Below are 15,268 nucleotides of genomic sequence, written 5' to 3'. Positions count from 1 at the left end.
AAAGATCCCCATGTAATAATGCCACTAACCATTCCCCTCCCACACAACACCAGGGCGAAATACTAATGGTTAGTTGTTAGCGGTTGGTGAGAGGGACGTCGGAGTAGTGTCCTTTCCAATGAGTCGTTAACTTTACAGGATGTTTCTTTGTATGACCATGAAACATTATAACTTCCAGTATGGTTAAATCATGGGGAGTATTTAAATTTGACACCGTTACTAAATTTTATTTATAGACGGGGATTTCTCATTTTCCCAGGCGTTTCAGAAACATAATCAAGTTTGATTCAGCTTGATAGGGCGTCGGTAATTTGAAAAATTCAGTAAGTTCAGTGTCATTTGTTATTAAGAAAGAGAGAAAAAAGAATTTAAACCTAACCAGTACAGCCACTGTGGGCTACTCATAGTAGGCTCAGACTGAGTGCGTCATTGTCATGATTGTGTCACAGAAGGCCTATAATATTAATATTATTAGACAACCGTGTCCGGTGTATCGGCGCGTCCGATGATTTGGCGCACTTGGTATTTTGCTCAAGTATGCTTAGGAAGTTGTCATGTTGTCAGTGTTTTTAACAAATTAAAGTTCAATTCCATTTTCAATGTTTAATCAAGTATCAACATATTTACTAGCCCCAGTACTCTGACTGTAAGAGAGCTAGACGGACATTTGGACATAAACACGCTCTCATTACAGTCAGAGACCAACCTATGTCTTTTTTTGGCAATTCCTGACTACCAAACGGTAGGCAACGAGTCCCGCTCTAATACCACAACAATCCTATGTTTGATGTCAAATACCTTTACATCAATCATTTTCGAGTTAAGTGATACAAAAAAATCCACATATTAATCACTAATACACTTACTACAAAAAGAAACCCGACAGCACCCACATTCAGCTACGCTTCGTGACACTCCGTCGCAACAATTGCAAAGCTCGGCGATCTATTTCGAGACGTAGACCACGTGATCGTGCACTGGGCGATTCCGCCTTGTGCAGCAGTTACAGGGGCCATCTCATATCAAGCGAAGTTACAACATGGAAGAGTTGGCTAATGCCGTTTTGGATGAATTTGGATTTCATTACGTCATTAAACCAAAACAATTACACATTATTGATTCCATTTTGAATTTGAAGGATACATTTGGGGTGTTATCGACAGGATACGGCAAAAGTATGTGCTACGTACTGCCTCCTCTTATGAGACGACCCCTGTAACTGCTGCACAAGGCGGAATCGCCCAGTCTCGAAATAGATCGCCGAGCTTTGTAATTGTTGCGACGGAGTGTCACGAAGCGTAGCTGAATGTGGGTGCTGTCAGGGTTTTTTCTGTAGTATGTGTATTAGTGATTAATATGTGGATTTTTTTGTATCACTTAACTCGAAAATGATTGATGTAAAGATATTTGACGTCAAACATAGGATTGTTGTGGTATTAGAGCGGGACTCGTTGCCTACCGTTTGGTAGTCAGGAATTGCCAAAAAAAGACATAGGTTGGTCTCTGACTGTAATGAGAGCGTGTTTATGTCCAAATGTCCGTCTAGCTCTCTTACAGTCAGAGTACTCGGGCTACATATTTACCATCAATGTCCCAAACTGCGTTCACCTAACGACAAAAACACGAATACGATATTTACAGAAATATTATTCTACATTTTTCAGCAACGATACCTGAAACAAAATAGATTGCAATCAGTTAACATAAAAAAATTAACAATGTGGATGTAAAACAAATCATCTAGTAAACAAAAGTGTAACACCTTCCGGTAAACAGGAAAAAGTGTTGTTATGTTTCTAACTGCGTTCAGGTGCATTCATTTGCAAAAATGTATTATAACACGCATGTGCGGTTCGTCATTTTTAATTTTTAAGGCCACTACCTGAAAAAATATATGTTTCTTAACTATGCACAGTTGACAAACACTTAGTTTAATATTTTTTTAAAAGGAAAAATTCAATTTGTCAAGCGTTCTGGTCTGGTCAGCATTTTTATCGACACACATTGCTAAAACTTGATGTCGATACTGATAGGCATTACGTTTATACCAGTGAATAGTTTGTAAAATATCACTTTTTCAATGAATTGATTCATAATTAACACAATTTATACACTCAAAATTATTTACAATTATTATGAATGGATTATGAATACTATTCACTACAATAGAGGCACAAAAATGTAGCATACCTTTTTCAGATTGAATGTAATAATTGATAACAAATTCTAACAACAGCAGTGTACGAGATTAACTACCAGAATTTAATTTTGGATACCAGACTTCAAGAACCCAGTATCCCACCGGGATACCATATAATGTTTTTTGTTTTATTAATCCTGCATTTTTATTTTTCGCTGAAACAATGAAAGTCGTCATTTACTGGTGAAGTTAAGTAACACTACTAACAGTATTTTCGAGCTCGTACCCAGTCTAATGCTATGTCATAACAATATCTCCCCCAACTCGTACCCAGTCTAATGCTACACTGGAGAAATAGCGACGTAGCAATAGACTGAGAACTGCTAAGTCGCTATTGTGTTTGTTGGATGTTTCCCCCCTTCAAATTTTATTTGGGATATTGATTCCACATCTGCAGAAAATTGACACAGGTAGGTTTACCATTAGTAATGTCAGAAACACTTGTAGATTGCTACATATTCATTTATGTCAGTATTACTCAAAAATAAATCCAGCAATTTTTTTTTGCCGATTCCGTTTGATTGTGAATTTCATGAATTCCACAATGTCAATTGCCGTCCAAGTTTGCTACGATGTTATTTATGTATTTCATTTTAGTGGGATACTAAATTCTCAGGAGGGATACCAGATTTTGAAATGTTAGTATCTAACTGGGATACTACCCCAATTTTTTAATCTCAAACACTGAACAGGGGTCTTAAAAATCGTAAAAATTAAATGCTTTGGCCTTGTTGATCTGGCACGTGTGAGGTCATGTGACACGCACCGAATGTTAATTCATTGTTCTCCATTTTAAGTCAATTTCTACGAGTCATGTGGACCCGATATCGGTAATTTTAAGGAATAAACAAAAACGACTTAGTAAAATTAATGGTTTTAGGGGTTTGTAAAGTTTTCTATTTAGATACTTACTTTTCTGAACTTTATTGTTTATGAAAATGTTCCTGAACTATGAAGAAAAACCTCATAAATGAATGATATGCCAATGACAACAAATCGGATGTTGATGAGAAAACAAAATGAATGGAATTTGAAGCATAACGCAGTTAGGAACGTTGACGATATTGTTACGAGTGCAATATTTTTTTTATAGAATTATCAATACTTATGATTTCAAAATAAATCATTCACCTGCTTTCGTGTATACAAACGCGAAGTAGGTCAGCCTTATTGATATTAAGAATGTTAAAACCAGTCTAAAAAAAACCTTTCCTGCATTTTAAAAATTATAGTAAACGGTATAATTGTTTTGTTCAGTTATTTTGATTTAAACTGAAAAAGAAAACACAGACAAATGCAAACAAAACAAAAGTTTTACACTTTAATTAACAGTCATTCCAGTTCACAATTGTCACATTGTTATCCCCCAAAAATAAAATAATAAAAGCGAAATAACATCCACGTGTGTACACAATCTACCCAAGAAAAAAATCCATGTAGGCATCTTAGCCATGCACGACAATGGACATGTATGCATCTGCAGTACTGTGCCACTCAAGAAAACGATTCCGAAACTGATCACAAGATGGGCCATGTGTGATCGTTCATTTTCATAGTAATATGTTTTTAACAAGATAAAACAAAAAAGTACTAAAATAATCCTGGGACAATAGTGTAGCGTTTATGGGCTACAAAGTGAGGTAATAGGTGGTTTATAAATAGCAGGGTCACCGATCCACATCTACTGCGCCGAATCACCGGACATGCAAATTGTTTTGGATACAAGGGGGTGTTTACATTTATGTACAATTTTAAAATGTTTATTTACTAGAGACATAAAACAAATTGTAGCGTATTTCAGATTATGCACTGCTTCATTGGCGAGAGACACATTTTATTAAGTATTTCACAGTGTTCACATAGAAAATGGTCTTTGAATGCTTAGGTGCGCCGATACACCGGACAGCACTGTGGCATTATATGTAGCTTGAATGTCATGGTAAAGAATTGGCAATACTTTTGTTAGATTGGTGCTAGTGTTAGCAATAAATAGAAGTGCTGCACCCTTCCCCAATTTTGTGTCTAATTCATTACTGTAAAAAACCCCACCAAAATGATTGAAAATCCCCCCACAAATTTGCATTCTTTTCAATGCATGTACTGCATTATGACGGGTCTGAATTCTCAACTAAGAAGCACGTGACACTACCTCGTTTTGGCTCAGGTGTGGAAGTCCACCAAGGGTACTGTGATAAGATATCTTTTCTTTTCTTAGTCGTTACGAAAAAAAAGGTTTGTTTTGTTTAACGACACCAATAGAGCACATTGATTTATTCATTATTGGCTATTGGATGTCAAACATTTGGTAATTTTGTTCATTAGTAGCAAGGGATTTTTTATATGCACCATCCCACAAACAGGATAGCACATACCACAGCCTTTGAAATACCAGTCATGGTGCACTGACTAGAACAAGAAATAGCCCAATAATAATAATAACAATAAAATTCTTTATTTTTAGAGGGTAAACACGTTCAGTATACGGTGTCTGGTCTCCCATGAGGCCCTCTCTAATCTATACATGCTATTATACATACATTCATACAAACAACATCAATATACATGTAATACAATGTATGTATAGGATGAGGAACAATAGCACATATTATGAATATTTAAATAATATTTAAATCAATTTGTTAAGAAACTTTAGTCAGTGATAACTCAATACATCATAATTATTTTAACAAAATAACAGAGGTAGGCCTATATTTTATACATGTGTGAATGGCCAATGGCCCCACCGATGGGGATCGATCCTAAATCAACAGTGCGTCAAGCGAGCGCTTTACCACTGGAGTACTTCCCACCCTCTTGTCGTGACTGCAGACTGGTAGGCAACCAGTCGTATCAAGTTTTATACCATGAGTAACTAATGGGCAGTCATATCCTCATGCACACTGTTACAGACACAACCACAAATAACGGAACTAATTAAGCAAACACCCAGTTGAAAGTAGTCCATCAAGATGAACCTTTTGTTTATTTTTTCCTTAAAATAGCTTAAAATATAAACACTTCTGATAAAAATTTGCGAAAGCTGATTTTAATTGATTTTGGACATCGTGTTCTATGAAACGTGGCACTTCTATTGATATCAAAATAAACACACCTAGACCAAGATACTTGTAATTTTCACCAATACAATTGGATCCTTTAATATGGCACAAAGCAAACTGTTTACTTGGTGTATGTATACATGTAGGTATACATGTGTAGTTTAATGAAAGCATGACTGCAAAAACTTGTTAATAAAACCAATCGATTAATAATAGTCCTTTTTAAAATGTCAAAAATTAAATGCAATGAGCAACTTGTTCACATATACATGTATATGTTTGCAGATATCAGTTTATTTAATTACCTACTTACAGTTTTTTTTTTTTTTTTTTCGTTCTTTCATTATTTCTTCATTTATAGATTTAGAAAAAAATATTTCATTTATTTTAATTTGTGGATGGTATTGGATGGTATACATTCTATAAACAATACAAAACAAAAAAATAATAGTGACAGACAGTTTCTAAATTTATATTAATTATAGCTTAGTTCAATAAAAAAATAAATAAATAAATAAATATATATATATATATATTATTATATTATGCATTGATAGGGGAGAGGGGAAGGGGGATTCTTGCTTATGACTTTTGCACTTAAGGAGCATTAAAGACCGGTTTGTTTTGTTGTGGCTGAGATAAACAAGGCGAAAGAGGCGGTGGTAATTTTAAAAAGTTCTCAGTAGGAGAATTAAGCCAATTTTTTGGTTCAGCCAAAAGTTAAAGTTTGTCAGATTTTTAAAATTTAAACCTAAATGTACCAACGCTATACGAACCTAGGAATAGCCCTAAAAAGGGCTGGGGTGTGTGTTCTGGCATCAAAGCTGGCAAAGTGACACAGCTCCCATTGATACTTGCTGACAATGTCCCCGTAGTTCTGCGTGAACACCCTGCGCAGCATGTCGTGTGTTTGACAGTGTATGGTGCCTTCTCCTACGTATGCCTGCTTGTAGATACCGTCATATGTTCCATTATCAACATAGTGCTTCAGTCTCTCCGGTACGGTATTCCACGGTGTTGGTATGGAAGCTGCCTCGGTGTTGATCATACTGATGCAGAAACACCCCTCTGGTCAACATGGTTGGCAGCTGCTCCAGTGTTGGGCTGTATACACATAAGGGCTTAGTCCCTGTCTGTTTGACCTAGCACTCTACTGCTACTGTCCAGAGGCAGATCTAGTGGGGGGGCAGAGGCCCGCCTCCCCTCCCCCCGCACCCCTAATTTTTTTGACAGTTATAATTTCATTATATATTAATTTTTAATTTTTTTTTACGATTCCCTCCAAACCTCCGCCTCATGTCATTGGCCCCCCCCCCCCCCCCCAAATGGATTTTCTGGATCCACCACAGCTGTCCCCTTGTCTAGTGGCATGACTGACCGGTATCCCGCAATGCTGGGCGGTGCAGCCTCTGGTTCAGTCCCTTCCATCGCCATAAATATTGGCCCATATAAGGGCTGGCTGCTGGGGGTGTCAAACCGTGGGTGCTCAGTAGATTCAGGGCTGGCTGGCGGGTCCACTTCAATGTTATGTTGGGTCGTAGGTCTGTGTGGTGGGGATGGAGTCCTCAGCGACAAAGGGACCGATACCAGTGGAGTAGCCACTGGCTTTGGTCTCCCCCTGTGCTCTTCCTTCTCTGTCTCCTTCTCCTCTTGGTTGCTGGATTGGCTTGGGTGCTGAACACCAAAGTGGCAAATGCCCTGTCTCCGGTGTAAGATGCACGGAACTTCCAGCAAATTCTTCCAGGTTTTGGATCATTGCCCCCAGAGTTTGGGGGAAGATTGACAGAGCAGGCTGTCACGTGCATCTTCATCTCTGGAGCTGTGAGTGTGTGGTACAATAATCATACCTTTGGTTATGGATATACATGTTCCTTTTCGTCAATAATCCAAATTTAAGAATAATAAATCTGGTTTTGGAAACTGTTTCCCTCCCTGCAGTATACATACGTTCATGAATTTTTGAAATCATTTAATAAATAATAAAACATTATTGATTATTTCTTTTAATGAATGAAATTGGTATGGTTATGGAATAAAGTGAATAATTTCATGTTGGTAACAACATTTTACTATTTTAAGTATTTTATTGTAATCATGATTACTGGACAATGTATTCGCAATCGTAATTGATTACTTTCAATGTTTTTGTAATCATAATAATTGTAATCGTGAAATAGTAATCATAATCATAATTAATTACTTTTGTGAAGTACTTATCGCCCCATCTCTGCCATATTGAAACCCTATACAGTATATTCACATTGTACTCCTAGTAGTGTTACGATAAGGAAGGAAATGTTTTATTTAACAATGCACTCAACACATTTTATTTACAGTTATATGCCCTCGGACATATGGTTAAGGACCACACAGATAGTTAGAGAGGAAACCCGCTGTCGCTACTTAATGGGCTACTCTTTTTTTTATTAGCAGCAAGGAATCTTTTATATGCACCATCCCACAGACAGGATAGCACATACCACAGCCTTTGATATACCACTGACTGGAACAAGAAATAGCCAAATGGACCCATCAATGGGACAGTCACTTTTCGCACCCTTGTTTTGTCTTCATGCACAATAAATAAAAATATTCAATGGTAATTTTTTATAAGATATATTTAACAAAAGGTACATTTTATTTCTTTCATCTTTTAATATTTAAACTTAATGTTTTGTCCAGAATTATGAATAGTAGAAACATACTGACTTGTAAACAGAATCGCCAAGGCTAGACCAGTTTTTATTTTAATGTGGTGAAGCATTGTAATAATACAGCTAATTTTTATTTTGAATGACGTCGGTATTCCAATGACGTTAACTTTACATCTCCTTACAGTAACACTAAACTGGGTACATGACGTTTCCGTTTTCAGAAGGCAGGAAAAATTCCATTGCAAAATTGCTATTGAATTTTTTTTGTTTGAACATTAGTAATGCACCTGGATGTGTTTGAAGAAAATCTTGTGATTAAAAGATTGTACCTTTTACAAAATATGGATTTCAAGTGAAATTACAGTGAGATATGCTATATTTATTGTGTATGAAGACAAAACAAGGGTGAGAAAAGTGACTGTCATCGACCTTAGATGGATTGCGCATCAGGCAAGCACTGTTCCACTGAGACCGGCCTCGGTGACGTCGTGGTTAGCCATCGGTCTACAGGCTGGTAGGTACTGGGTTCGGATCCCAGTCGAGGCATGGGATTTTTAATCCAGATACCGACTCCAAACCCATTTTAATTACGGATATATGGCGTCAGATATATGGTTAAGGACCACACAGATATTGAGAGAGAAAACCTGCTGTCACCACTTCATGGGCTACTCTTTTTCGATTAGCAGCAAGGGATCTTTTATATGCACCATCCCACAGACAGGATAGCACATACCATGGCCTTTGATATACCAGTCATGGTGCACTGGCTGGAATGACAAATAGCCCAATGAGCCCACCGACGGGGATTGATCCTACACCGACCATGCATCAAGCGAAAGCTTTACGACTGGGCTACATTCCACCCCTTACTAAAGGTAGTCCGACAGCTATGTGACTTGAAATAATGTATACTATCCTCGTCAGCTAACATCTGCTATTATAAACAAGTCTGAAAATATTTCAAGTGGCTAGAGTTAGCTAATATAAAGACCGGTCTCGGTGGCATCGTGGTTAGGCCATTGGTCTACAGGCTGGTAGGTACTGGGTTCAGATCCCAGTCGAGGCATGGGATTTTTAATGCAAATACCGACTCCAAACCCTGAGTGAGTGCTCCGCAAGGCTCAATGGGTAGGTGTAAACCACTTGCACTTGCACCGACCAGTGATCCGTAACTGGTTCAACAAAGGCCATGGTTTGTGCTATCCTGCCTGTGGGAAGAGCAAATAAAAGATCCCTTGTTGCCTGTCGTAAAAAGAGTAGCCTATGTGGTGACAGCAGGTTTCCTCTCAAAATCTGTGTGGTCCTTAACCATATGTCTGACGCCATATAACCGTAAATAAAATGTGTTGAGTGTGTCATTAAATAAAACATTTCTTTCTTTGTTCCACTGCCCCTGCGTGTGTTGTAACCTCACCGTGGTGCAGGGGTGTAACATTCTCTTTGAGAATTGCCAATACAGCACAAAATTGAAATTTTGAGTAAAATTCAGTATCCGTAAAATTCTGTGATATTTGTGTTTTTGCAGTTCTTTACACTGTTTTTGTTTAAGTCTTGAATTTTTATATTGATGTTGATGATCACTTTATTTATTTGCATTACCATAGTTTGACACCCAATAGCCGATGTATTTTTCGTGCTGGGGTGTCGTTAAACATTCATTCATTCATTCATTGTTCCACTGAGCTACCTCCAGCCCTTCCCCTGTTACTATAACTTTAAAAAGGGAGCTAAAAATTACTCTCCTTGAAATTGTCTTGGACGGGTTATGCATTGGGAGTGAGAGTGATTATCATTATCAAATGGCACAGGGTTTTATCACCCATATTTCTAGACTTCCGATAATTGGCATCATTTCCCACCATTCACAAAATGCTGTGTCATGTTTTATTCCCAATTTCGGACTAAAACAATTCCCAATCTGAATGTAGATATTCCTTTTGTTAATTACTATATATAGATATAGTTTGAAATCGATACGTAACACTTGACAAACACACCTTCCCTCACATATAACATTTCATAATGCAAAATAGATATATTAATTTGAATAAACAAGTACATGTATACGTATAATATTACTCTTTTAAAATCTAACTTGGTTTAATGAGATGAAAAATCCCTCTTCTGTTTGTAAAACGCAACAAAAATTCCCAAAGTCAATGCCATGGATGTCAAGTCAAATTTTAGAAATAAAACCCTGGAGGAAAAATCAGAACCATTGCAGTAGTGTATAAAACATTTTTTTTTTTTATTCCAGTAGGAAAAAACCATAAAATTTGTCGTAATTATTATCTAGTATTTACTATATCCTGTACTGTACCTGTATGTATTAATACGGTTATTATTACAGGATATTGTGAACAAATTATAGGTTATTTTTAGATACAAGGAACAGAGATACTGTAACAATGGAAGGATATCCTACTGCCATCTTTGAATCTGGTTTCGACAACAAGTTTATTTGCGGACTCTGCAAGAAAATCCTCCGGGACCCACTGCAAAGTTTTTGTGGACATCGCTTTTGTAAAGAGTGTGTGAAGAAAACTATTGGGTAAGTGGATTTCCCATTCCTACCTATGATCAACGTCCCTCAGTTTTACTGCTTTGTATGTGTATGCATGCAAAGATACTGTAGCTGTGATTGTCAATTTTTCAAAGGCGTGGAGTTTTTAATTATTCACAGCACTTCTTTTTGCTGTGGTCTATATTCAAATTTATTTCCACGGCATGTTTTTTTTTTATAGTCGTAGACATTTTCTTAATTTGAGGGGTTGGTGCTGTGAAGAGGGAGAGTATCTATGGGGCTCAAATTTTACAACGGCACCAACCACACTTAATTGCCGTAGTCAGGTGCTTTACCGCTTCAGTGTTTTGCCATTGAATAAAAACAAAATTCAGGGCTTCTGAATTTTTATAAAATCCACTAGCCATTGAATCATTGATTTTAAAAATATACTAGTCATAATTAAAAATTCACTAGCCCTACTTTACTTTTAAGTTATAACAATTTTACTAAATATTAGTAAAAATCGGATATGTCACCTAAAGAGAGAGATATAGCTTAAAAACACTAACACTGGGGGCCAGGATATTCATATTTACAAAATAGACTTCACTGCAACATTGACAAAAAAAATTCACTAGCCGTCGGGCATGGCAATAGTAGTTATTTACTAGCCCAACATTGAATATCACTGGCCATGGGAGTGGGGCTACCATAATCTAGAAGCCCTGTCTGGCATGGCGATAGTAGTTATTTACTAGCCCAACATTGAATATCACTGGCCATGGGAGTGGGGCTACCATAATCTAGAAGCCCTGTCTGGCATGGCGATAGTAGTTATTTACTAGCCCAACATTGAATATCACTGGCCATGGGAGTGGGGCTACCATAATCTAGAAACCCTGCAAAATTGCTTTAGTTGAATGGAGAATGTTTCTGTTTTTATGCCATAGATAGCAGGCAAAACCGTGTTCATTCCCAGATTATAGCCAGTTGCTAATTGTTTTACTAAGTGGCTACAACATAGAGTCTTTGGCTAATAAAATATTTCTTTAATTACAGTAACCACATATCAACAATTTCTATGAAATACATGTCCTCTACTTACATTTGTTATATAACGTTTAGTGAAATATCTTAAAATATCAGTGAACTAAAAGTGTTATCAGTCACTCAGTGATGATAACACATTTTAGAGTGAAAATTTCACTATTTCACTCTAAAATGTGTTATCATCACTGGAGAAAGTGTTACCTTCACTGTAAGAAAGCAGGAACTATTTTGCTGCTGGCATTTTAAAAATAAAGGTAAATTGCCAAAAGTGGCGTGGTGGAATTGTTGTAAATAGCTAAGGAATTTTTATACTAAAAACCAGTTAAAAGTGATAATGGGTGACAGTAATGGATCCAGGGGGGTTTCGTGGATCTGGACCCCCCTCTCCCCCCCCCCCTTTTTTGAAAATCGACCATAACCTTTAAGGGGAAACATGATTATATTACCTGTTCTGTGTAAAAGGAGAGATCAGTCATCACATTTGGATACAAACTCCCCTTTCAGAAATCCTGCATCCGCGCCTGAGTAATAAAGAGAAAAAACCAACTGACCAGACGCTCGGGTTTGCAACAGTCATTCACTCGGGACAGATAATTGGTATTTCCTCATAGCTCGTTAGTTATTCTCTAAATGCCAACTCCAGAAAAATATGGTCTTTTGGTTTTAATATGGGCTTTTGGTTTTAATATAGACTTTCGAAACAGCATCTATTACTTAAATATAGTTAGTTCCACATGTATGCGTACACCTTGATATGAATTTCTATCTTGTAACCACTGTTTCTATTGACAGGTTATGATGATGAATAAAGCAAAGTCATAGTAGCAGGATATGACTTTTGACGTCACGCATTAATAGCTACATGACAAAATTGCTCATTTGACCTCTAGGTCATCATACATACATGTAGTAGCTCAAATAACAAAAGTAATAGCTTTTCCTCTTTATTTTTATGGTAAATCAATGTGCTCTAGCGGCGTCGTTAAATAAAAAACAAACTTTATTTTAATTTAATTTTTATGGTCTGCGGGATAAAGATAATAACTAGTTAATGACATACGATATCGGCTTTATCATGTTCAGGCTGAATGAGAAATTCCACTCATCAAGCTTCACATAATTTCCCACTCTTACCGTCACAGGATAAAGATAATAACTAGTTAATGACATACGATATCGGCTTTATCATGTTCAGGCTGAATGAGAAATTCCACTCATCAAGCTTCACATAATTTCCCTCTCTTGCCGTCACAGGATAAAGCCGATATCCTACGTCGTTAATTAGTTACGTGTATTCTCTATGTATTTGCAGCTCTTCGTCCAATGTTCCCTGCCCTTCCTGCACTGAAGAACATATTGAAGATGGTGAATACAACATGCTCAAAAGTGAACAGGTATGTAAAAACACGGTCACTTTTCCTCATTACTATTTATTTACATCATTCTCTTTAATTACATCATTATCAACAGCTATTGCACATATGTTTTCAAACCAAGCTGAATATTATTGTTCACTTGTATGGTGCACAATTCTGTTCAGGCTGGATTCAATATCTGTGGCGTCATATTATCCGAAGAGTGCTAATAATATTATCTAACCCGTCCCCATTTAAAAGTCCTAGATTTGCAACTGATAACAGCTAGTTATCATTTAGAAGCTTGGACGTAAGTCTTTCGCTATTAAAATTTCACAACTCCCGTATATATATTATGTATCTCTACATTATTGGACAGGACATAGCTCAGTAGTACAGCACTCACCTGTTGCGCAATCGATCTGGGTTCGATTCCTGTCTGTGGACCATTGAGCTATTTCTCATTTTTACCAAGGCTCCACTGTTCGATAATATGATGCCACAGATATCGAGTCCATTGCTCCATAACTGGAATAACAAAGGCTGTGGTATGTACTATCCTGTCTGTGGGATGGTGTATATAAAAGATCCCTTGCTGCTAATCGAAAAGAGTAGCCCATGAAGTGGCAACAGGGGGTTTCCTCTCTCAATATTTGTGTGGTCCTTAACCATATGTCCGATGCCATATAACCATAAATAAAATGTGTTGAGTATGCTGTTAAATAAAACATTTCTTTGTGCTCTACATTATGGGACTGAGGTGCAAAAATTATAAATATTTTACTTAGTCAAGTGCTTATGGTTTGAAAAATGATGGTGAACAATAAACTGGTCTCCTAAACTAAATGTAGGAAAGCAATTGCTGTCAGTGTTAAATTCACAGTAATTTTAACTAAAATACATTTTTGACATCAGTTTCTGATGAAGCAAGCCATTTTCACCCATGCGACCGGGAGCAAGTGCTTGCATCAAATCATAAAAACTACTAGTGTACATAACACAAAAATCAACCTCCACTGAGGGGATTCGAACCCCAGACTCTCAGTACAAAGAGTCCAGTGCTCTACCAACTGAGCTAATAGGGAAATTCTCACTAGTTATTGCCAGTAGGAGCACTTGATACCAACACTACTACACTAGTATGCCAAAATATCTACTAGTCCAACACCCTACAGGACAATATAGTACATGTATGCATGCATGGCTATAACACAAACTTTAAACTTCACTCATTAAACTTAAACATGTTGAAATCTTTGTTTTAATGCAGCTTTTGTTCTCTTTATATTCATACTAATTTAAATTGGGTGAAACGAGTAATAATGATTATAAGACTCTTATGTCATAATTTCTAGCCAGTGCTCCACAACTGGTGTAACAAAGGCTGTGGTATGTACTATCCTGTCTGTGGGATGGTGTATTTAAAAGATCCCTTGCTGCTAATCAAAAAGAGTAGGTCATGAAGTGGCGACAGTGGGTTTCCTCTCTCAATATCTGTGTGGTCCTTAACCAAATGTCTGACGCCTTATACCTGTCAATAAAATGTGTTGAGTGCGTCGTTAAAAAACCCATTTCCTTCCTTCCTACGTCATAACTAAACAAATGTTTGACATCCCATATAGCCAGTGATCAGTGTACTCTAGTGGTGCCATTAAACAAAACAAACTTTGTATATAACTGAATTACATGACATTGTATGCATGGCTAACTGTACATGTAGTTATAAATTAGAAAAATACTAACTTTTATATTAGTAAAGTAAAGTTTGTTTTATTTAACAACGCCACTAGAGCACATTGATTTTTTATCTTATCATCAGGGATGAAAGTTCGCCGCCTTTCGGCGGAATTCCGCCTTTTTGTTGCGCCAAATGTTTGTTTTTTAAATCCGCCCCTTTTCAACTTTCATTCGTTCCGCCTAAAATTTCCGGAGTTTAGATCCAACTTTAGATCTAACATGGCTGCGCCCATTGTGGCCGCCATATTTGTTTATTCGCCATTGGCCAGATTTGTCTCGCGAAGTATCATCTGCGCGAGACCAATGCGCAGATCGTATACATTGGTTGCGTCATGTTGGACACAATGGTGGTATTGTTTGCGAATGCGAGTGGGTTCGCAAAATCGGTCAACCTGGTGTTGCCGTTTATGCTTGGTGCAATGACAGGGTGAAATACGGTGGAAAAGGCAAATCACACTTGAAAAAGCATGCGAGTAAAAGCCAGCATGTCTACGCCAGCGCGTCCTCGGCCAAAGACATATCCATAATTTGGTAAAATTATTTCAGCCCTTTTTGGGAAAAGTCACTTTCATCCCTGTATCATTGGCTATTGGACGTCAAACATATGGTCATTCTGACACTGTTTTTTTTATAGATAAAACCTGCTGTCGCCACATAGGCTACTCTTTTACGACAGGCAGCAAGGGACTTTTATTTGCACTTCC

The 15,268-nt window shown here is 37.2% G+C and overlaps 1 protein-coding gene across 1 annotated transcript in view; it reads left to right on the top strand.

Annotated features, from left to right (window-relative positions):
• The first annotated feature begins 238 nt into the window (after nt 1-238).
• The window catches only part of LOC121384699 (TNF receptor-associated factor 2-like), a 29,497-nt gene continuing 14,467 nt past the window's right edge, over nt 239-15,268 (top strand). The window contains exons 1-3 of the mRNA XM_041515189.1: nt 239-323; nt 10,299-10,467; nt 12,785-12,866. Coding sequence (XP_041371123.1) covers nt 10,325-10,467; nt 12,785-12,866 — 225 coding nt within the window. The 5' untranslated portion in view covers nt 239-323; nt 10,299-10,324. The remainder of the gene's footprint in view (nt 324-10,298; nt 10,468-12,784; nt 12,867-15,268) is intronic.

This window comes from Gigantopelta aegis, chromosome 10 (assembly GCF_016097555.1).
Source record: "Gigantopelta aegis isolate Gae_Host chromosome 10, Gae_host_genome, whole genome shotgun sequence".
NCBI classification, from domain to species: Eukaryota; Metazoa; Mollusca; class Gastropoda; order Neomphalida; family Peltospiridae; genus Gigantopelta; species Gigantopelta aegis.
Note: the sequence above shows the minus strand (reverse complement) of the source record. Positions and strands in the feature narration are given on the sequence as shown.